Source organism: Eublepharis macularius, chromosome 4 (genome assembly GCF_028583425.1).
Source record: "Eublepharis macularius isolate TG4126 chromosome 4, MPM_Emac_v1.0, whole genome shotgun sequence".
NCBI lineage: Eukaryota > Metazoa > Chordata > Lepidosauria > Squamata > Eublepharidae > Eublepharis > Eublepharis macularius.
The window spans coordinates 155614676-155637603 of record NC_072793.1 but is presented as its reverse complement, the minus strand read 5'-3'; the positions used below and the strand labels follow the sequence as shown (position 1 = coordinate 155637603).

At 45.4% G+C, this 22928-nt stretch overlaps 1 protein-coding gene across 1 annotated transcript; it reads left to right on the top strand.

Moving 5' to 3' along the window:
• Positions 1-1727: 1727 nt before the first annotated feature.
• LOC129328515 (L-amino-acid oxidase-like) lies at positions 1728-22928 on the top strand. The gene is made up of 7 exons (XM_054977628.1): positions 1728-1815; positions 4523-4749; positions 12156-12262; positions 13332-13527; positions 14993-15046; positions 19927-20063; positions 21336-22928. The coding sequence occupies exons 1-7, from the start codon at positions 1803-1805 to the stop codon at positions 22129-22131; spliced, it is 1530 nt and encodes a 509-aa protein (XP_054833603.1). The 5' UTR covers positions 1728-1802; the 3' UTR covers positions 22132-22928.

The window sequence follows — 22928 nt, the reverse complement described above, 5'->3', positions numbered from 1 at the left end:
GGCCCAGAGCCTAGCAGCAGCCCTGGAACTTGAAGAGGTAGATCCCTATCCCACCACACACAAAGAAAATTCAAGCTCCAATGCACTCTCCCTGTCTCTCAAAATGCCAACAGCAACTGTCTCTCCCTCACTATCTGCAAAACCAGAGCTGGGAGCCCACTCCCTCCTGCTCTTTGCTTCTTTATAACAAATTTGGAGCTCCACACTTGAAAGGAAGACCTGCCTATCAAGCTAAATTGGGCTTAGATTGGGGTTTCCAGGGCAACAGTAGGAGTTCAGACAGAGTTCAGGCAGTCCCTGCCTCTGGTTGCCAAGGGAATTGATTGCAGGTGCCAGACTGTCTGGCTTGATGAACTTCAGAGCCTGGCCTCGATGGGTCTGAACCAGGAAATAGACTTTTCCTGCTTCCTCGGTTAGCGATGAGTCAGCGTTTACATATGAATGTGGAGAGATTGGGAATCTCCTTTTTTCTGTAAACTATATGCCATTTCACTTGCAGCAGTTGAGCTTTGCAGAGGATGTTTGTGTAATATAGGAATGTGTACTTTGATCTTTGTATATTTAACTTCTGTATGTTTGCTAAATGGTCGGTCCCTTTTAGACCGGGGAAGCGCTTATCGCTTTAACTAATCGGTCTTGTTTAAAATGGGTTCCCCACCCTAGGCACACTCATCTTCTACCCTTGCGTGGACTGTGGTCTACTTACCTGGTAGCCTGGCACAGCTTTCTCCTACCTCCGGATCTCCCATTGTGGATTATTTATGGATTTTGTATACGGACTTTGATGAACTGAAATTGCATTCATATTTATATTCACTTATTGCTATTGTACACTGTTTACAGTTTGCACCTGCACTTTGCACTTATATTTAATAATAAGATTTGGTTAACTGGTGGATTCCCGGCTTTTTGTATTCAGTGGCTTGACGAACAGCAACAAATGAGGCTTGCAATGACCACCTGTTCATTTAGAATGGGGCCTCAGGAACAGCTTGTTCATGAACAGCTGATTGGGCTGTTCCTGGCGTTTTCTGGTTCATATTGCTGTTTGTGCCCATCTCTAGCCACAGGTCCAGGCTTTGTGCTCTGAAGCCTTGACCATTGAGTGCACCTGCTTTTCCACTTCAACCCATGGCTCCTTTATCCAAAAAGAAAAGAAATTTATAATGTTGGAGACAGGTCTGCCAAACCAGCAGGTCAGCCCTCATGATCCTTAATTAAAGTTGTTCTTCCCTCAAGCCCTTCTTTTCATTAGAGAGGCACCTCAGAAAAGATTTACTGAGGGCTGTTACCTTATAAAGTTAAAGTGGTCTTATTTCTACTATATATATATATTTTGAAAGAGTGTGACAGGTGGGTGAGAAGAGAACAATGTTATCGGAATAAATTTTATAATTTATACATTGATTCTTAAAATATTTTGTCATCTGTTCTAAGTCTATTCCATTCTATTCTGTGCAAATCTACTGTTTATATTATTATTATTAATTTATTTATTCTTTATAAACTCAGTAAATGTATTGCAAGAAATTCTATTACAGAGCAAGTTAAACAGTAATTTCTCTAGCATTTAAAAATGTCCTGATTGGAACATATTTAACTAACGTCACTGTATATGTACGCAACTCTAGCTGTGAATTGTAATCTAGAAATAGGTGTGAAATATATTCATGCATCATAGGTGTCCAGTTACTGGAAAAGCCTCAGTTGTGAAAGCCCATTGTGACATATTTTGAATAGCTGCCATAGCGTATCTATAAAATGAGACAGCTCATTTGAGTCCTTAACATGCTCATCAAGACATGGACCTCTTCCGTAAGTGATTTATTTTCTTCATAGAAATTAGCAGGCTGATATCCTTTGAGGCACCTAAGCATTATGATGATGGTTAGAACTAGGGCTGCCACAAACTATGTAGAAAAAGCATTCGGCAGCTGAACATACCAGGTTCGATAGCTGCAATAATTCATGCACTGAGCCTCAGATTTGTTTGGTTTGCTGCCAAAACACCTATCAAGCAGCTTTGCAGGTGTGGTAGCTGTAGTGATGGAGTTTTGGTTCCTGGTGCTGGTGGAATTTAATTCTCAGGCATAGCAGGTTGCTTCTGTATCTATGCAGTAGGTGAAATGGACTAATTTCTCAAGGTCAGGGATGATTGGGTCAGGTAACCAAATGATGTGGGAGAGGGACTAGTCCTTCTATAAGGCTGTTCAAAACTACATATATGTGAAGTAATCTCACTAACACCAAGCTAAAACAAATACTAAACAGTGAGACTTTGGGGTAAAACAAAGTGATTGTTTACAATCACTGGCCAACAGATTGATTTATTCACTATTCATATGATTGGATGGCGTCATGCAGTGATGACAGGTCTGTGTGTGGGGAGGGGGTCTAGAATTCTCATTGAGCTGTGTGAGATGTGAGATAACACTGTAGTGTTTGAAACGGAGTCAGCTGACAATCAGGCTCAAAGTACCTGTGAAAAGTTGAACATTTGATGAAAAATTGGCTCCCTGTTTATAACCAATGAGCAGAATGTCAGTCAAAACAGTGAGTATTTGAAGAATAAAAGTTAGAACAGTTTGTTATTACTATATTGCATTTTTCCTTAGTATTTTTCTATGTAATTTATTGTATTAATAACTTCTTAGCTCTTGGCAATAGAGGAAGCTGGCTGGGGACATTTTGGGCTGTTTTCCATGGAGAGTTAAATATTTAGTGATCTTTTGTGTGGATACATACGATATAATGTATCAAGTTTTAGGACAAGGGATTGGACAGAGCGATCTACCAGCTCTCTCTTGATGCGATAATTATAAACTTCTTCAGTCATCATCTTTTATCATTGTTCCCTTAAGTGATGTGAAAAGAGATGATCTCTGCCACAGAGGGTTTGTAAACTAAAGTAAACAGAATAATATGGATGTCCTAAGAGCACTGTTAGCCCAAAGCAAATGCTCAGCAGCAGTGGCAGAATGATATGCAGGTGAAGTGGATTTAAAGGATCCCCCCCCCCAATTTTGCTTTGGCTGTCGGTGGTAGCAAATTGACCCATATATTTGATTCTACATTGACATTATTTATGCCAAATCACTTGACAATCATTTACAAAAATAAAAATCACTTTACAACAATAAGTATAAACTGCATTACCACTAAACATGGGCACGAAGAGGAAAAAAACCCCAAACACACTGTTTGTTGCTGTCAACGAACATGAACAAACGAACAGTAATGAACTTGTCCTGTTAACGAACATGTTCGTTGTTCATTGTTCGTAGTGGCCAGAATGCCCCCCGTGGGACTTAGAGAGCCCATATTCACAGGGAGTGTTCAGCAGGCTGTCCTCCAGCCATCACCCAAGTTTGGTCAAGATTGCAATACGAATCTTGGAGTTATACATTCCCAAATTTGATGCCCCCAGGAAACTCCCATTCGATACTATAGGAGCAGGCAACAGGAAAGGTACCAATAATAAATAATAGCTTGGCCCCAGAGCCTGGCAGCAGCCCTGGAACCAGAGGTGATAGATCCCTATCCCACCACACACAAAAAAAATTCAAGCTCCAATGCACTCTTCCTGTTTCTCTCTCAAAATGCTAGCAACAGCTCTCTCCCACTCCACTGCCTGCTGAAACTGAAAGCCAGAGTTTGGAGTACGCTTCCTTTTATAACCAGAGGTCCCATAGAGCAAAACAGGAGGTCTGTGGTTGGTAGTCAGAACTGCCTAACAGGGTTTGCAGGGATGAGATTGGAGTTCCCAAGGCTATAGAACACCCCCTCCCCCCTGGTCTTTGCTCCCATGTAACCAATTTGGAGCTCCACACTTGGAAGGAAGACCTGGTCTTAGATTGGGGTTTCCAGGGCAACAGAAGGAGTGCAGATAGAGTTCAGGCAGTCCCTGCCTCCGTTGCCAAGGGAATTGATTGAAGGCGCCTGACTTATCTGGCTTCACGAACAGCGGACGAACGCACGAATGAGGCTTGCAACAAACACTTGTTCATTTAAAATGGTGCCTCACGAACGGCTTGTTCGTGAACAGCCGATTGCGCTGTTCGTGGCTTTTTTTCGTTTGTATTGCTGTTCGTGCCCACCTCTAATTACCACCCAGGGGCTGATTGTCTGTATAATAGATGATTAGTATATTGGAATGACATAAACAAACAAACAAATAAAAACAATTTCTGGATAATCTAAATACCCTGAAAGCTAAAGGTGCTGTCAACAACATTTATGTTTCTTTATGAGCTTGCAGCATAATGGCAATAAACAGAAATCAGGAAGTCCCTGGTATGAATGTCATCACTGTCATGAATCGACCAGGTAGCATTAGGCAAACCATTTCCTCTTCGCTGCAGTCAACTTTCCTCACCACAATACAAAACCATTCATACTGTTGTAAGGATTACAGAAAGATAGTATCTGTAGAGTATTTTATAGATCAGGTAATATTTTCATGTTTTACCAGTTTAACCATTTGGCACTAATCCATGTGACAGCATTTTTCTTCTTCTTCTAGCACTTCTCCAATTCTTCCTGCTCCTTCTGGCAGCCTTGGTTGCTAAAAATGATGCTGCTAAACAGAAGAAATGGATGAAATGTTTCAATGAAACCGATTATGAGGAACTCTTAGGTATTGCCAAAAATGGGCTGGATAAAACTTCAAAGCCAAAGACTGTTGTGATTGTTGGAGCAGGAATAAGTGGGCTCACTGCTGCCAAATTACTAAAAGATGCCGGACATCAGGTAATGGTGCTTACTAAGACAAATATATCTTTAACCTTGTGAATAGAGGAGAATGAATGTTTGAAATATGGAGGCATTAATGTTACTATTTGATGCCATTTTCCTCCCTCACACCCACCACAGCCTGTCAATCAAGACCTTCCTATTTTAACATTTCCAAGAAGCTAGTATTTCCAAACATCATGCTGGCAAGTGGCTGAGCTCTAATTTTGCTTCATTATTATAACACTTTTACATTTTTATGGTTTGGGGGGGTAGGAATTTATTGCTAGAACCATTTTCTATTGCTCTGACCCCAACCAAAAATCCCAGTTGATGTTATCAAGATCCCAGATTACAGGTAGAACCAGCATCTTGCCCTATTATGTGCCTCTCATGGCATAGTTGTTGTGAACTCTGATACACCAGCTGCCAATACTATCCAACGCTGAACATCATTGTGTAACAGCTACCACAACTTCTGTAGGCCTCAGTAAACATTAGTTTCAGCAAACTGCACCCCACAAGCGCTCTCCCTGAGTAATTTATTATTTATGTTCATTATTATTTTTATGGAGGAGTATGATGCTATATCAGAGAGATGTACAAAAACTGAACTGAGGTAAAAGAAACAATAACATTCACATTTGTTAGAAGATATGCAACATTAACTAGTATTTGACAGTAGGCAACCCTAATGTCATTCTAGCTTAGATGGTATCTTGTTTAATTATTGAAATATTTGTACACCACTTTTCTCCCTTAAGGCGGCTTACAAAGTAGCTTACAACAGTAAAGAATACAGTAAACATCCCCCCACCCCTGCATCTTGGAGTGGTCTTGGATTCAGTGGCTGGTTCATAGGAAGGCACAGGGTATGAGAAATAAGCCAAAAGCCCTTTGGTGCATTCCTTTTTGCTCTTGACCAAGGGCTTCGGCTTTTTACCTGCAACAGGAAGGGAAAAGAAAATGGTTAGCATGATGTTACAGTTGGTGAAGACATCCCTCCCAATCTGTTCTATATTCTGCTAGTATGGAAATTGGTAGGAAAAAACACATAGCGAGTTCATGCAGCAGAGGGCATAGCAGCCCAATCAGAGTCATAACACCCAAAGCATCCAGTAATCACATTGCAGTATGCAAGTGTTGTCTCTTTATTAACCAGACCAAAAAAAACCCCCAATTCACACAGCAATGCTGGCAGGCTTCCATTATCATGTCCTGTCACAGACATGAAAAAGAACATAGAAGACACAACTGCAGTGAAACATAACATTTAGCTTCCCAATAGTTCAGCAGTTTAAAATCCCTGGTAGGTAAAACCGAAGACCCAGGGAGGGGGGTGTTTGAATCCTGTCATCGGAAAATGTGAAATGTCAAAACTCACTTTTGGGATGTCTCATCAGCAATAATGATTTATCACACTACTGAGTATAGTTTAAGTTTGAAACAAGGTTCATTGTGATAGATCCAGAGGAGTTAGCTGTGTTAGTCTGTAGTAGCAAAATCGAAAAGAGTCTAGTAGCACCTTTAAGACTAACCAACTTTACTGTAGCATAAGCTTTCGAGAATCACAGTTCTCTTTGTCAGATGAAGTTGAACAGGCATAGAAACTGATGCATCAGCTAGGGTTGCTATGTCTCCCCTGGTGACTGGCGGTAATGGGGTGAGGATTGCGTTACTTGCCCCGTGTGCATATGCTCTGTAGTGCTGCACAGTGATGTCACTTCCAGTGCAACCTGGAAGAGATGATGTCACACTGGGGCTCACTACAGAGTTTTCACTTCCTGCTTCTGGGTGGTGCTGGGTGGTGCTGGAGGTGATGTTGTCATGCGGCACTGCAGAATGACTCCCCTCCATTTCCCTGGCCTGCCTCCTCCCACTGATCAGCTGGGAGGAGTTCACCCACCATTGGCAGGCAACTGGCAACTCTGTGCATCACTCAGTAAACCAAACTAGGCCCAGAGCAAATCTCTTCCCTTCTACTTCCTGTTTCTTGTCTTACCATATTACACCTCAGTGTTTCCATCTATAAACTACATCTACAAACACCGCAAATACTTATGTCAGCAGCAAAATCAGGAAGATGGTTCATGAAACAGAATCCACGGCTTCAGATACACAAAACAAAAATATCCCATTGGGACACTCATGATTTCCAAGCAGCACAATACAGAGAAGAACCGATTAGACAGTATTAGGGTTGCCAACCCTGAAACTTTTAAAGTGGTCACTGAACTGTCCCTTTAATATTAGTTTTATCTGCAGCAAATGCCATGGTAACCTTCAAGTATGCATTTCCATCCATTAAACTGCTCTCAAAGAGGCAGGACTTTTTGCTCCAGTGCAGTTGGCAACTGCTTATCTCCCTATCCTGTGCCATGGCAGCTTTGCTCCTCTGGGCAGGGCCTTCTACAGATACCGCCCTGCAAATGGGCACAATCAACAGTGGCAAATGCATTCTCTGTGGTGGCCCCGACCTTATGAAATGAAGAGGTCAGGAAAGCTCCCAATCTCTAGTTTTGCCCTGCGTGATTGAGTTGTGAACCAGTGCTGAGTAGTGACTGGCTGGCAATTAGAGTGGTTGTGAACTCACTGGCCCAGTGGTTGTGAACTCACTGGGGAGGTGGTGTGAATCTAGGAAAAAGCAGGCGGATTGGATTTAAAAATTAGTTAAATTGATAAATATGCCCAGTTGTAGAAAGTCTTAAAAAGTAAGTATGCATGAAGCTTGTGGAGGGGGGCGGGGTTGCTGAATCTGGAGTAGACATGGGCGCAAATGGGGGGGAAACAAACAGGCTGTTCATTGTTCGTTGCCATCGACGAACACAAACAAATGAACAGAAACGAACAAGTCCCATTAACGAATTTGTTCATTGTTCATTGTTCATGGTGGCCAGAATGGCCCCCATGGGACTTAGAGAGCCCATATTCACAGGGAGTGTTCAGCAGGCTCTTCTCCAGCCATCACCCAAGTTTGGTCAAGATTGCAATACAGAGCTTGGAGTTATACATTCCCAAATCTGATGCCCCCAGGAAACTCACATTCGATACAATAGGAGCAGGAACCAGGAAAGGTACCAATGATAAATAACAGCTTGGCCCCCAGAGCCTGGCAGCAGCCCTGGAACCAGAGGCGATAGATCCCTATCCCACCACGCACACAAAAAATTCAAGCTCCAGTGCACTCTTCCTGTTTCTCTCTCAAAATGCTAGCAACAGTCTGCAAAGAAAACCCTCCAGCAAGACATGTTGGCATACGTGAAGGCCTTGCACTCACAAACACACACCCTGGTGGGTCAGAGACACCAACATATGTCCACCAGATGGGGACATCACAGCATCGGGGCCAATGCTGTTGTCCACACCTTGTGTGGTGTAGAGCCTATCGCCACCCAAACACACCAGCTGGACATGGAGCATTGGACAGTTAGGTACATGGGATAGATAGGTTTCTTGATAGACAGGTGCATATCTGTATAGGATAGGTGTATAGGATAGAGGGATGCATGGATACATTGAATACCTGTATTGGATTGACAGGAGAGACGAGACAGAGAGGAGGACAAGGGGTTGCTGGCCACATTGCAGAGCAGGACCAGGAAGTCCCAAACATTTGCAAGCTGTTTTCAGACCTTGGAGCAGGCCCAAGAAATGAGGTGCTCCGCACGACACTACCACTCACATAAACCTGACCACATCAGTCACTAATAATCATCAATGTGAGCCCTCAGCAGAGGTGGCCACTGAGCTTGGCCCCTGACCTTGGAAGCAGCCCCAGGAACTGACATCACCACTCAAAAACACCTGACCTGAGCAGCTGCGGGACAGGTAGTAGTGGTTAGTAGTTTTGCCCTGGAGCCAGGCAGTAGGCCAGAGATCTTGAGCCCGCTGCAGAGGAGCTTGGCCTAGAACCACAGTAGACTGGGGTGGCTCAGAGCTCAGGTAGGTGCAGGTCCACGAAGGGATATCCAAGCAGTTGGAGGTTGACCTTGATGAAGGTCAACATGTCCACTAAGTCCGGGTGCAGACATGTGTGGCGGGGACAGAGGAGGTCTCCCAGGTGGGAGAACACCTGCTCTCTCTGTACGCTGGTGGGAGGGCAGGACAGGATGTTGGTTGCCACAATGAACAAGTCCGGCCACATAGCAGATTTACTCGTCCAATACTCCAACAGGTTGGCCTGGAAATAGAGGACTGCTGTACGGAGCTCCTTTTTCCAGCGCTACATTTTGCCCTCCCACATGGCGACACTGCCCTTGATATGGGGGTTACAGAGGGAGGCCATTTGATATGGTGCCTTGTGGCTCAGAGGATGCAAGTGCTCAGCCACGCATGCCTGTATCCTCCTCACAAAGTCCCTGGCTCTGGGGAGCAGCAATTCCTCATGCTCGAGCTCCTTGGCCAGGAACTGGTCAAGCCCATGGATCAGGGGGATGACCTGACCCAGGCTGGCCTCATACCAGCACAAGAGCTCAGTGGCTTCCTTAAAGGGTTTCAGCAACTGGGACATCTGGGCAAGGACTCTCTATTCCATGGAGCTGAGGCTGAGCTCCACTCCCTTCCTCAGAACTTCTGCCGATGCCAGGATGTCCTGCAAGGGGCCCTTCTGCTCCAACAGACGACATATCATGTCATAGGTGGAGTTCCAGCAGGTGGGCAAGTGCTGATAGAGGTGGTGCTCGGGGTCCCCCCTCCCCCTGCCCCTGGAGCAGCTCGCGGGAAGAGTTGACACTGCGGGAGAAGTGGGAAGCGATGCACCGGCAGCTGTCCGGCAGTTTGCACGTCCACAAAGTTCCCTCATCCCAGCTCTCCCTCCACTTGCTCCCTAACCTGAGAACGTCCCTCATTACCAGGTGCAGCTTGTGTGCCATGCACACCAGGCCTGTGAGGGATGCGTCTTTCAGGGCTGCAAACATGTTGCTTCCTGCATCCGTCACCATGAAGCCACGCACATAGCCTTCCCCCCTGCCGTCCACTCCCTCAAAGCCGCCTTGATGGTGTTGGCAATGTTCTTCCCAGTATAAACCTCATCCATCCCCTGGGCCTGGAGAAGAACTACCCTGTAGCCCGGTGTCAAGCTTGGCGCCTTTTCCCGGGTGTCAGTTCTTGGCCTGGGGCAGCAGAGGTCCTCTGGCTGCTACCAGTGGGTGGTGATGCCAAGGTAGCCGTGATGGCAGCTGCTCCAAAGGTCTGCCGTAAAGTGTATGGTACGGCTTGGGCATCTGACAGCTCCCTGAGCACGTCTCGCATGCGCTGGTAGAGGGCAGGTAGGACTTGATGGCCAATGGTGTGCCGTAACGGCATGGAGAACCATGGGGCGAAATGCTGAAGCAGCCTGCGGACGCCTACACCCTCCATGACGGACAGAAGGAATCCTCGTAGGGCAATTGTCTCTGCCATGATGCAAATGCCCGCCTCCTGAGCCTTCGACCTCACCCTTTTCAGTGGCACTGTCCCCAACCCTGAGGGAACAACCTCCACAAGGGCAGACTGCCTTAGCGTTCTGCTCCCACCAGCATCACCCTCATGGTAAGGCTTCTTGCTTGGGGTGCATTCCGGTGACCCTCCCACTGATCCCTGTTCGGAAGAGCTGGCAGCCCTCTTTCTCCCCCCAATGGATGTTTTGCTAGCTGAGGATGGAGAACACAGGCTGGCGAGGTGTGTCTTCAGGTCCCTACTCAGGACCGTCAATGACAGGTGCTTCGGATCATTGCCCCTGTGCACCAGGCCATCACAGGCACAGCACTGCACCACACGGGGGTCATTCAGAAGAACCTGAAAGTGCCTCCATATGGACAGGTTGAAATGTGGCCCACTGACTGTTCCAGGGGAAGGAGGATGAAGGGCTACAGCAGGCCATGCTGCGGAGCTTGAACTGGTAGATGGAGTGAGGGTTGGACTGCAGGCAGCAACGGGAGTTTGGGATGGGGATGGGCTGGATGTGTCATTGAACCCAAACCATTCCTCCAATGATCCCTCCCCCTCCTCCTCCTCCTCCTCAAAAAGTTTAAAGAGCTCCTCTTCCCCCAGAGGCAAGACCTCTTTGGCCTCTCCCTCAGCCCCCACAGCTGTATCTTGGGGAACAGGAGTTTCTGCTGCTCCTGAGGCCAGACCAGCACTGCTTCCCACAGGGCAACCAGGACAATCTTTGCATTTCCACCCACGACCACCCTTGGCCCCTGCCCAAAGCCTCATTGTGCCAGCAAACAAGAATTAAGGAGGACAGAAAAGGAAAGAGCACTGTGAGCCCTCAGCCGATGTGCCCACAGAACTTGGCCCCAGGGCCTGGCAGCAGCCCTGGAACCAGAGTCACAGGAACAAGAGCCCTAGCCCTCCCAGATACCTGACCAGATCAGGCACTAATAATCAGTGTGAGCCCTCAGCAGAGGTACCCACAGAGCTTGGCTCCAGGGCTTGGCTGTAGCCCTGGAACCAGAGGCAGGGGGGCTAGAGCCCTAGCCCTCCCAGATACCTGACCAGATCAGGCACTATTAATCAATAACCAGTGTGAGCCCTCAGCAGAGGTGCCCACAGAGCTTGGCCCCAGGGCCTGGCTGCAGCCCTGGAACCAGAGGCAGGGGGGCTAGAGCCCTAGCCCTCCCAGATACCTGACCAGATCAGGCACTATTAATAAATAATCAGTGTGATCCCTATTCCCCACACACTGAAAAAATTCAGGCTCCAATGCACTCTCCCTGTCTCTCTCTCAAAATGCTAGCAACAGCTCTCTCCTACCCACTGCCTGCTAAAACTGAGTGAGAGCTTGGTGCACGCTCACTTTTATAAGCAGAGGTCCCATAGATCTATGGTTGGCAGTCAGAACTGCCTAACAGGGTTTGCAGGGATGAGATGAGAGTTCTCATGGCTACAGAACACCCCCTTGCCCCTCCTTCCTCCCAGTCATGTAACCAATTTGGAGCTCCACACTTGGAAGGAAGACCTGCCCATCAAGCTAAGTTGGTTTTAGATTAGGGTTTCCTGGGCAACAGAAGGAGTGCAGAAAGAGTTCAAGCAGTCCCTGCCTCTGTTGCCCAGAGAATTGATTGAAGGTGCCTGACTGTCTGGCTTCCCGAACAGCGGACGAATGCATGAACGAGGCTTGTGACGACCTCTTGTTCGTTTAAAATGGCGCCTGACAAACAGCTTGTTCGCGAACAGCTGATCGTGTTGTTTGCGGCTTTTTTCCATTCGTAATGCTGTTCGTGCCCATCTCTAATCTGGAGAGAAGTCAATCCAGAGGAAGTCAATTATGATAGAGGAACAAGAGTGGAGAGAAAGGGGAGGAAAACACAGTCGCGTTCCAGGAAGGAATTGATCAACCTGCTGGGCTTGAGGTTGTACATAATTATGTATATTTCTGGCACAGCACGCTATAAGGAAGTGGCAGTGTGAAGGTAAATAATCCAAAATGTCCTTACTCTTAGGTTCAGGTTCTGGAAGCCAGTGAACGTGTGGGTGGCCGGATAATGACCTATCGTGAAGAAGGCTGGTACGCAGAAGTGGGTGCCATGCGTCTGCCCAAAATACACAAGTAAGGAAAAAACATATAAAGAGTCATATTATTGTTCTATGCATGGGATTCAACTTTGTCATAATGGATTAGGGTGCAGGCACACTCCCTGTTCGACATTCAGATTATTGCAGGATGTCCAATTTATGTGTGACTGGACTGGAGGATAGAGAGCTCTTATGCATTCTCTAGTACACTGAATGTAGAGAAAATCACAGCGCAGTGCTACAGGAGTTTCTTTCCCTTGGATGAACAAAAGTATCATTTTGGAAGACCACTTCTATACTATCTACTTATTTACTTGTTGAGCTACAGGGAGCACGTTATTACTATTGTTGTTAAGGAAATAGCACCTTGGAGCTCTATATGTCTCCTTCCTTCATTGCATTTCCACACTACTACTCCAGCCTCTCCTGAGGATAAGGGGTGAGCCTAGGGTTATCAGGCTGAGCCTGGCAACAAGCAGAATAGTTGGGTGGCAGGCGATGGGGGATGCTTGATGTAGGTAACATCACTACATCACTTCTAGGTACAACTAAGAATTGACAAAGGATAGCTCTAGGAATTTCCAAAAACTCTATGGTAAAACTCTGGTTGTACCCGGAAGTGATGTACTGCCCCAGAGGCCAGTGGCATTTTAAATTTTTTTGTCCTGCAACTGCTCCGAGCAGCAGCAGGCAATGCAGACAAATGGCAGGAGGTCTCTTGCGATGGTAACCCTAGGTGTACCCTATCCAAAGCTCACTTTGTATTAACAATCTAGTTGACCATGAGCAAAGGTCTGCTCATGGTTCCACCAGATGCTTGAAAGAGAATGTCAAATATGTTAGAATAGAACTAGACCAGAACTATTTCTTTTTCTCCTACATTGAGGCCTTACCTCTTCTGCTCTACATTATGATGTTTTTGATCAGGGGTAGTGTATAATAAAAAAAAATCCACTGTTCATTCTTCTCAGCCATTATCTGATAAGCAAAGGGTATTTACTGACCTGCAGTGTCAACTGCCATCCCTGCCTATGTGAACGGGTCATGTACCATCGTGTGATATTGCCTCATGTGCTGAAATTACCTTTCCTATGCTTTTTCAGAATTGTTCAAGAATATCTGAAGAAATTCAATCTCACCCTAAATCCTTTTGTTCAGACGGATATTTGGTATTTGATCAGGAACGTAAGAAAAAAGGCGACAGAAATAATGGGCAATCCTGATGTCTTTGGATACCCAGTGAAGCCCAATGAGAAGGGAGTATGGCCTAAGGAGCTCTTGGAAAGAACGCTGAGCCAGGTAAGTGCATCGTGAAGATAATTTTATCACGGGCCTGTGCATTCATCTAACACTCATTCTCCACTTCACATGTTAAGGTAATCCCATATTTGACTACAGAGATATTTTTCCCTGTTAGAAGAGTGCAGTGCATGGCCCTAAATGAGATGTATATATACCACTCTTAAATGTGCCCTCCCACCAGTTCCATGGGAATGGGGCAGAGCCAAGAGAGGCTACTATTGTTTTTGTTTTTAAATGTTTGTTTCCTGCCTTTCAACTGTAGTTTTTAAAAAAATAATATGTTTAAAATCATACCAGCAGAAACGCAGTTGACTTTATTTAAAATATTGATATCCTGCTTTTTCTCCTTATTAACGGGACTCAAAGGAGTCAACCGGACTGAATGGATTCAGCAGGACTGAAACAATCAGTGCCAAATCAGAACAGACAACAATGACTATAGATTAAAAGAGTGATGAGATACTAACAAAATTCAAGCAATCAGTTATATTATCTGACGAAGAGAACTGTGATTCTCGAAAGCTTATGCTACAATAAAGTTGGTTAGTCTTAAAGGTGCTACTGGACTCTTTTCAGTTATATCAGGTACTGCTAAATGCAAAGCAGATACCACTAAAATAATGTTTTATTTTGGCCCTTTAAAGCCACTAGAGAAGGTGCCAATAAGAACTCAATGTTTGGGAGACCCCTTCCGCAAGATGGTCTCCCCTCTCTGAGTGCTGCTGCTTGCTCTCTTGTCCTCTCTTGGCCCAATTCACACTGCCTCCCAGAGGGAGAGGGGTAGAAGACTGGAGGTAGCTGCTCCACCTTAGAGCTTCTCTCCTTGTTCACTGTAAGCCAAGCTACAAGTGACGAATGACACTTGCCTGGCAAGTGAACAGACTCGTGTGTATTCCTCCCTGTTCACTTGCCATTCAAGTGTAATCCGTCACTTGTAGCTTGGCTCTCAGTCAATGGAGCAATCAAACGGGCGGATGGCAAGAACGTAGAGGAGAGGCACCAGGGCCAGGCTTTGGTGCCTTGCTGGGTTGTGGGCCTTGACGGCTGCCCAACTATACCCACCTCCAATGCCCTGGTTGCTGCCAGTCAAATGTATATGGGGAAAGAGTTGCATGGGAGAGGAGCAGTGTCAGCCTTGGTGGCTGCCACTAAACAAAGAAATGCTATTTAGCCTAGACATATTCTAAATAAAATAAATACACTTAAGCACTGGCAAGAAGTATTCACTTTCCCCTGACCTATCAAGAGCCTTGTGGATCTATAGGAGAAAAATAGGCTCCAAAATGACCAGTTGCATAGATATTTAGTTTCCCCTGGCCATTATTATTTTTATACTACCATTAGTGTATGAGTGATATTGTTTCTCTTAACTTTGAAAGCTAAATAATCCTTTAAAGGAAAATGTTCCCCCCCCTTTTTCTTTGTGCTTTTCTGTCATCTTTGTGAATGGTTCCTGGAACAGCTAACAAACAACTGCACACTTTTAAGGGAGAAGTATGACTCCGTTTCCACCATGGTAAGAGAAATAGGCATTTACTATTTTGAAAACAATAAAGTGAATCTTATACAAGTCCTCAGAATCTGCAGCGGGGCTCCTTTGCACCTGGATTTCTTTGGCTCATTTATTCTGTACCTATAATAAAGAGCCAGAGGGCTCTTGAAAAATGGCATGAGGGAGAGAGCCTCTCCCCCCCTCCCCCCCTCCATGGTCCCAAGCAGGGTTGTGCCTTTGTGGCAGTTTTAAAGAGAATTCCTGTGGTAAAGTGGCTACGGCATTTCTGAGTTCTCCCCAAGGGCACCGTATTGTGTAGTTTGCATGGGGTATATATGTGTGTTCATTATAAGCAGGGAGAAGAAAGTGCAGGGAAAGAAACCTCAGTGATCAGAATTCCTAATGAAATGCATTTCATGTGAGGACGATGTTCAACATAGGACACTACATAAATGGTATCAATAGAAAAAAACCCAAATCCTTTAAAAAATGGAACAAAATTTCATATTTTAGAATTTGTTTTTATAATAAAAATGAAATTCTATTTTGAATTAATAGTCACACAGCTATTAGAATTATAGAAGTAACTGGTGCATTAGTGGTCCATCAGAGTGGTTCCTCTCTAGGGATGTCAGGTCCCCTTACCTCCAAAGAGGGGGACAGAAGTGTATACGGGAAGGTGGGGGGCTCTATTGTGTGCTCCAGAGGCCCTGATGACATCAATTCCAGTTGAAATGGTAGAGCCTCAGCAGGGGCTAAATAAAGTGGGAGGATTTTATCAGCCTTGAACTGACTAGCATGAAATCCAGTTTGGTCCCACTGAGACGCCATCACTTCTGTTTTTCAATCAGAAGTGCATCACTGGGCCTCTGGAGCATGCATGCATGCTATTTTGTTGCGTGCTGTATTGGGTCCAGGCATGCCTCCTTCCTCCTTTCCCCCCTGTTAGCCAGGTGAGTGAGGCTGGGGCAGGGTGCAAAAGATGGGGGCAGAGGATTCCTCTTCCTCTCCCTCTCTCAAGTTCACACTGAATGTGACCAGGGATGCCAAGAACTCCCATGGGCCCCCAGACAAAGACTCGTATGGAGGATAGATGGCTACTAGCCATGGTGACTAAACAGTAGCTCCACATACCAGGGCCAGAAGGCAACATGAAGGGAAGGCCTTTATATAGGGTTGCCAGCTCTGGGTAGGGAAATTCCTGAAGATTTGGGGGCAAAGCCTGGAGAGGGTGGGGTTTGGGCAGGGACCTCAGCAGGGTTTGTGATGCCCTAGAGTTCACTCTCCAAAGCAACCATTTTCCTCAGGGGAACTGATCTTTGCCACTTGGAGATAGCTTATAATTCTAAGAGATCTCCAGTCACCTCCTGGATGCTGGCAACTCTACCTCTATGCCCTGCTGTTGACCCTCCAGAATAAGTGTTCTCATATAGCATCTTGTGTAAGACAGGATGCTGTACAAGATGGACGACTGGTCTGATCCTGTAGGGCTCTTCTTATGTTCTTATTCCTTCTGGACCTCTGTTACTCCACCCAGACACAACCATGATAATATGAAATTAAATCACATTATTTGCTCAGTTCCATAGGACCTTGGGATGAATTTGGTCCTCTTAATTGTCCCACTTCCCCTTTTCTTGATAGCCCTGTTTCTGTAAAAGAACCTGAGTAACTGGCTAACTCACTAGTTCTACTCACAGTGTTGACAACTAGCAAGCCACTTGCATGAAAAAAGCCCATGCTATCTTCCCATGACTAGGGAAAGATGGGAAACAAACTCAGTTACAAGTAAATACTCAAGAGTCATCCAAGGAGAGTCATACGGTCTCAAATTTCAGTTCAAGCTAGTTTCTGTGTAGACAAACAATATGCAGCTTATATAACAACCAGAAACAAACAGAAACAGCCCGGAAAATCCACAACAACCAACCAGAAACTCTCTTATTAAACTGGCCTGTGCTAATGGTTCATAATAAAGGGGCATGTGCAAAACCAAGATTAGATTACTTCCTGATATGGGCAGCAAATAATTCAATAAATAAAGTGCAAGTGCTTCTATGACACTTTACGCACACCCTATGCTACACCAGTTCGGAATTGAATATGCCTGTATCTGAATGATAATTTTTGGATGTAGGCTGTGATTCTTTGACAAAGATTTTTATTGAAACGGGAGAAAGTGGATCTAGATGACCAGTAGGAGCAAGTACATTATCACAGACTCTCCAGTTTGGAGCAAAACCACCAACTAAAGCTTTCTTCACACACTGTGGAACTACCACTAGAATAAGAGCGAACATGCATGGACTTTGGAGGCTCTTTATTATGAATGTTTGAGCACCTTAAAAGTGGACTTGAGCAATCTAACCGGAATGGAGCAATATACTATTTATTAACTGCATATATCAGTTGTGAAATGTCATAGAAGCACTTACACTTCATCTGTTGAATTATTTCCTGCACATTTCAGGAAGCAATCTAATCTTGTTTTTGCACAGGCCACTTTATTATGAACCATTAGCACAGGCCACTTTAAGATGGGAGTTCCTGGTTATGTAATATTGTTTGTCTACACGGAAACTTGTTGGAACTGATCCTTGATAACTTTCGAGTAAATTGTAATTTGAGACTGTATGATTCTCCTTGGATGTAACTGAGTTTGTTTCTTGTGCCTAGTAAGATATTGCATGTGGTTTGCTTTACCATTGGGTCCGATACTCTTTGTGATTGCTTACATAGGGAAAGATGGGAGCAATGAAAATACACAAGACTAGAGATGGGCACGATCGGACTCACGATGAGAACCCCCCCCCCCCGATAATGGCGTTTGTGCCATCGTGACTCAGCTAATTGGTTCCGTCCACGGTGACCGATCCAGCGTTCGGGGGGGGGCTTGATCGGGGGGGGCATCGTGATCTAATCGGAGAGCCAGACACTCAGGCGCCAATAATCTATTCCCCTAGCAACGAAGCCAGGGGAATGCCTGAGCTGTGTTTGCCCTCCTTCTGTCACCCTAGAAAACCGAATGGAAGCCCAGCTTTCCTTGATTAGCAGGCTTCCTTCCAACCATGGAGCAGCAACCCAGGGGAGGGAGGGGGAAGGGGGTATTCTGAAGCCATGGGCACAAAGGTTTTTTGCTTTTTAAAAAATGGGGCTTTGTAGGAGGAATGGGTGTTTTTCTGTCTGTCACTCTCTGTTTTTAACCTGCTTTTAAAACACTGTATTTTGTGGGGAAAACCCATTCACGATTCTGTGCGTGTGTTTAAAATATGCTTTTTGAAGACTGGCTGCTTGCTTTTAAAATTTGGTAGGGAGGAATGGAGGATTCTGTCCCTGCTTTTTTTTAAAAAGCTGGCTGAAACATGTTGATTGGGTGTCTCTCTCTATTTGGAGAGGCAGGGATAGATCCCCCCCCCTCTGCTCTAAGTGTGCATGTGTGTGTGTGTGTGTGTGTGTGTGTGTGTGTGTGTGTGTGTGTGTGAATCAGGTCCGGATTGACGGGGGGAGGTAGTCTGCCCCCAGCACTGCCAAAGAGGGGGCGCCGGGCGCAGTTGCCAGCCCCAGGAGCGCGCCTGGGGAAAGTTGAATGGCGCGGGCGGCCTCCCAGCCACCCGCACTGCCTTTTGCCTTTCCCTCAGGACAAGGGGCGGCCGGCTTGTGGGAAAAGCAAAAGGCAGCGCAGGTGGCTGGGAGGCCATTCGCCAGCCGCCCCTTGTCTTGCGGGGCAGGTGAATGGCGCGGGCAGCCTCCGAGCTACTCACGCTGCCGCCAGCTCTGCAGTGCACCGTGACAGCCGGCTTGCTGCATGGGCGGGTGGGGGGGGGGTGACCCAGGAGCTTGCGCGCATGCAAGAGCCTGACTACGGTTGCCCTGGGCGCTGGCAACCGTAGATCCGGCCCTGGTGTGAATGTCCCCTCCCTGAGGGGAGGTGGCTCATTGCCAGGTTAAAAACTTCTCCCCCCCTCTGCTCTAAGTGTGTGTGTGTGTGTGTGTGTGTGCGCGCGAACATCCCCTCCCTCCCTGAGGGGAGGCAGCTCATCGCCGCCTCCCCGTGCCCGCCAGGCCTGGCGGCCACTGCTGAAAACAGTAGGGCGCCTCCCGCTTTGGCCTCCCCGATTCCCGATTCCGGATCGGAAACAGGACTTGATCGGTTAGAATCGGTGACCTGGGTTCGGCAGCGGCCCGGATCCACAAACAGCTTGATCGGTATTTTTTTTGGATCGTGCCCACCTCTATACAAGACACAGGACTTTTGCAGAGGAAAAGTGCACTGTCATTACTTGAGTTCATGACTTTGACATTACACCATTCAGATGCGTAGGCTCTGGCTGCTTGTGTGAGCAGCTTACTAGGAGATCATCATTAGAAGGACACTGGCTGTTGTTAGAACAGTTAAATGGACTTTAACACTAGGTCTGCAAACCACTAAAGGCTCAATTCTCTTTGTTTCCCTCTAATAAAATAAAAACGAAATAAGAAAGCAAAGAAGGGAGGAGGTGTTTGTGGGCATACCTGAGTCAATAACATTGTTACAGTTATTGTGAATTTTAAACTGAATTTCAACCAGGAACAGGTGGCAAAAAAGTGGTCACAACAGACACTGGTGTTGGGTGTTGGTAAGGAGAGTACAGCCATCATTGGAGTGGGGTGTGTGGCCACAAGGAGACCATCAAGGAAATGGTGGTGGTGTGGCCAAAGAACCATAAAACCTGAAGCTGACCCTGGCACCCCCGGTCTAGCTACAACCAGAACTTTTCAGTTTCTTGGTCTTCATTTTAGAAATGCAAGGCTTGTTTTGAGGTCACAAAGAAAAACAATGGTGATGGTGATAAATTGGTTAGAATTTGTAAGTGAACAAGGAAGTAAAAGTACTTTTAACTCTTAAACCCCTTTCCCTCTACTAGGAATACCTACTGAATGAAGGAAACCTGAGCAGAGGAGCTGTGGATATGATTGGGGACCTCTTGAATCTCGAACCTATCTTCCATAGATCATTTTACAATTACCTCTTGGGAGCAGCTAGGTCTTCAGAGAACACTGGGTAAGAGAGAGATTTTTGTACTATCTTGGCAGACTTTTTACAGGGTGGTTTGCCATTGCCTTCCCCAGTCATCTACACTTTACCCCCAGGAAACTGGGTACTCATTTTACCAACCTCAGAAGGATGGAAGGCTGAGTCAACCTTGAGCCAGCTACCTGAACCTGGCTTCCGCTGGGATCGAACTCAGGTTATGAGCAGAGCTTGGACTGCAGTACTGCAGCTTACCACTCTGCACCACAGGGCTCTTTTTTGGATACTATAGATAACAGAGGAAAGGATGAGAAGGAAGACAGGAGGGTCACAAGAAATAAGCATGCACAAGTACAGGTGAATGTAGAGTTTCATTTCAGCTGGAGATGAGGTCCAAGAGGTCTGAGACTGTATAGGTAATGTGGGATTTGAAGGAAAAGAGAGAGATTAATGCCACACAGCATATCCATGTTCTTGTCATGAATTCTAAGCTCAAGGGGCAGCAAGGAAGAGAAGATTGCACTTGACATGGGAGACTTCTGAACAGCTGAGGCTGCTGGTAGAGATGAAGCAGGGCCATGTCTGAAGATAAGGAGGGAAAGAAAAAGTGGGAGAAATATAATTAAAACTTTGATGTCACCATTTTGCTGAATGGTGAAGGAACTTGAAAGCTGGCATAAAGGAACTGAGAGGGCATTTTGGCAGAGGAGTTTGGGTGGGAGGGGAAGGGACTGAAATTTGACAGGGGAAGACCTGAGAGACTCTGAAAGAAAACACTAGAAGGTAAGTATAAGGTTAATGAATAACATTTGATAAGCAAGGTGCTACTGCGCTCTGTCCTCATGTGGTCAGAAAGGGGTTTGCAGACTTACCAGTGGACAAAGGGTTAAACAAGAGGAAGGCTGGAGTGGAAGGCAAGTGCTGCATTAGGACAAGGGGGGCTGCTGGGTGGAGTGAGGGGAGGATCATAGGAGAGATCTGGGTCCTCACCAGCAGCCATTCAGGGCCAGTCACAACAAGAAAAAATACAATACAATGTAAAATATAAAATGTAAAATAAATATTAATTTATGTTTAAACCACAATATACAGTACAGATTACAATAAAAAGATTTAATCACTCAAAGGCATCCATTAAAAGATCCAGTTAAGATAATGTGGATGCAAATTAGTTCTTGAACTGGTTTATGAAATGTACAAGTTGCATAATACATTTTGCTCTAGTTTCTCTAACGAGTTTCACTCAGTTGGTGATGTATTCACTATGTTTGCATTTTCTTTTTCCCATCTTGAATTCTTCAGTTTTGATGAAATCACTGGAGGGTTTGACCAGCTGCCCAATGGCTTCTTCAAGGAAATGCCTGGGATAGTACGTTTCAACTCCACAGTAGAGAAGGTTATCCGATCAGGAAAGAAAGTAATGGTGTGGTTCCGCAAGGCAGACAAATCTGTCTTATCATCTCTGACTGCTGACTACGTCCTCATTACAGCTACTGCAAAAGCCACACGGCTTATCAAATTCCTTCCTCCTCTTTCCCCGACGAAAGTTCACGCTCTGCGTTCTTTTCATTATACAAGTGCCACCAAAATTGTCTTGGCTTGCACTGAGAAATTTTGGGAGAAAGATGGGATTCAAGGTGGGCGGTCAGTTACAGATCTCCCCTCCCGCATTATCTACTACCTAAGTCATAACTTCTCCAGTGGGATGGGGGTCATCTTGGCTTCCTATACCCAATATGAAGATGCTGACTTTTTTGTTCCCCTCAGTGATGAAAAGTGTGTTGATGTGGTCATGGATGACCTAGTAAAAGTCCACCAAGTGTCCAAAGAATATCTCAAGTCTGTTTGCACTAAGCATGTGATAAAGAGGTGGGCTCTAGACAAGTTTGCAATGGCAGCATTTGCTTCTCCTACACCATTCCAGTTTAGCCACTTTTTCAAGAGTTTGTCTAAGAATGAAGGAAGGATTTATTTTGCAGGAGAACACACAACCCATCCTCATGCCTGGATAGAAACAGCAATGAAATCTGCTATTAGGGCAGCCAGTAGTATTCACCGTGGTACCAACAATATATTGCCAGATTTCTATGAGGTCTAGTTTGGAGTCAGAGGTCATACTATGGGAAGACCAAGGTTGCTTCCAGACATGATTCCCCCTCTTTGTAAACCCCTCCCTCCCTGAAAAAGTCCATGAAGCACTGCCTTTTTTGAAATTCCATACAACTATATCCCATTGGATTTCACTGGCCTCTGGACTCCTTTTCTTCCAGCCCCCAAACTCCACAACACCAAGAGACCCCACCCTGTTTCTGTGTCCCTCCTGGGGTATTTCTAGTGACCAGATGATTTCTCTAAGTGGCCCTTGGACAGAAAAGTTTGACCACCTCAGCTGTAATAGTTGAACATTCTTTTTCCCCATCCAATATTCAATGGCCTGTATCTTACCAGTCCACTGGAGAAAATTTGAAGATTCCGCCAGCCTAATTATCCTTTCTCCAATGTATGAGCCTCTTCCTCAGTGGGAGAATCATATAGATTGGAGGATATTTGCACTAAGATGTATTTTATTGGTTTTATCTATTGTAATTTATTTATGATTGCAACCCATCCTGAGCCTGCTTGCGGGGAGGGCTGGCTAAAAATCTAATCTATCAATCAATCAAGCTAGTAGAACTTCCTCCAGCCTAAGATAGGATACATGCTAGTATATGTTTTAATTTGCTGTTCTGTGTTTTAGCTTGTTTAAATTCATTTTTTATTTCATCAAGTGCATATTAAATTATTTTTAGATTCTATTTTTAAGCTCTTTCAATATTGGGAAATAAATATATAAACATTTCAAATAAATGTGAAAAACATTTTGAAAAAATGTGAAAAATAAATATAAATTCCTTA

Coding starts and splice junctions, on each gene's coding strand:
- LOC129328515 (XM_054977628.1), top strand. Junction 4,750..12,155: donor TAAAAGATGCCGGACATCAG/GTAATGGTGCTT, acceptor CCTTACTCTTAG/GTTCAGGTTCTGGAAGCCAG. Junction 13,528..14,992: donor TGGAAAGAACGCTGAGCCAG/GTAAGTGCATCG, acceptor TTCCTGGAACAG/CTAACAAACAACTGCACACT.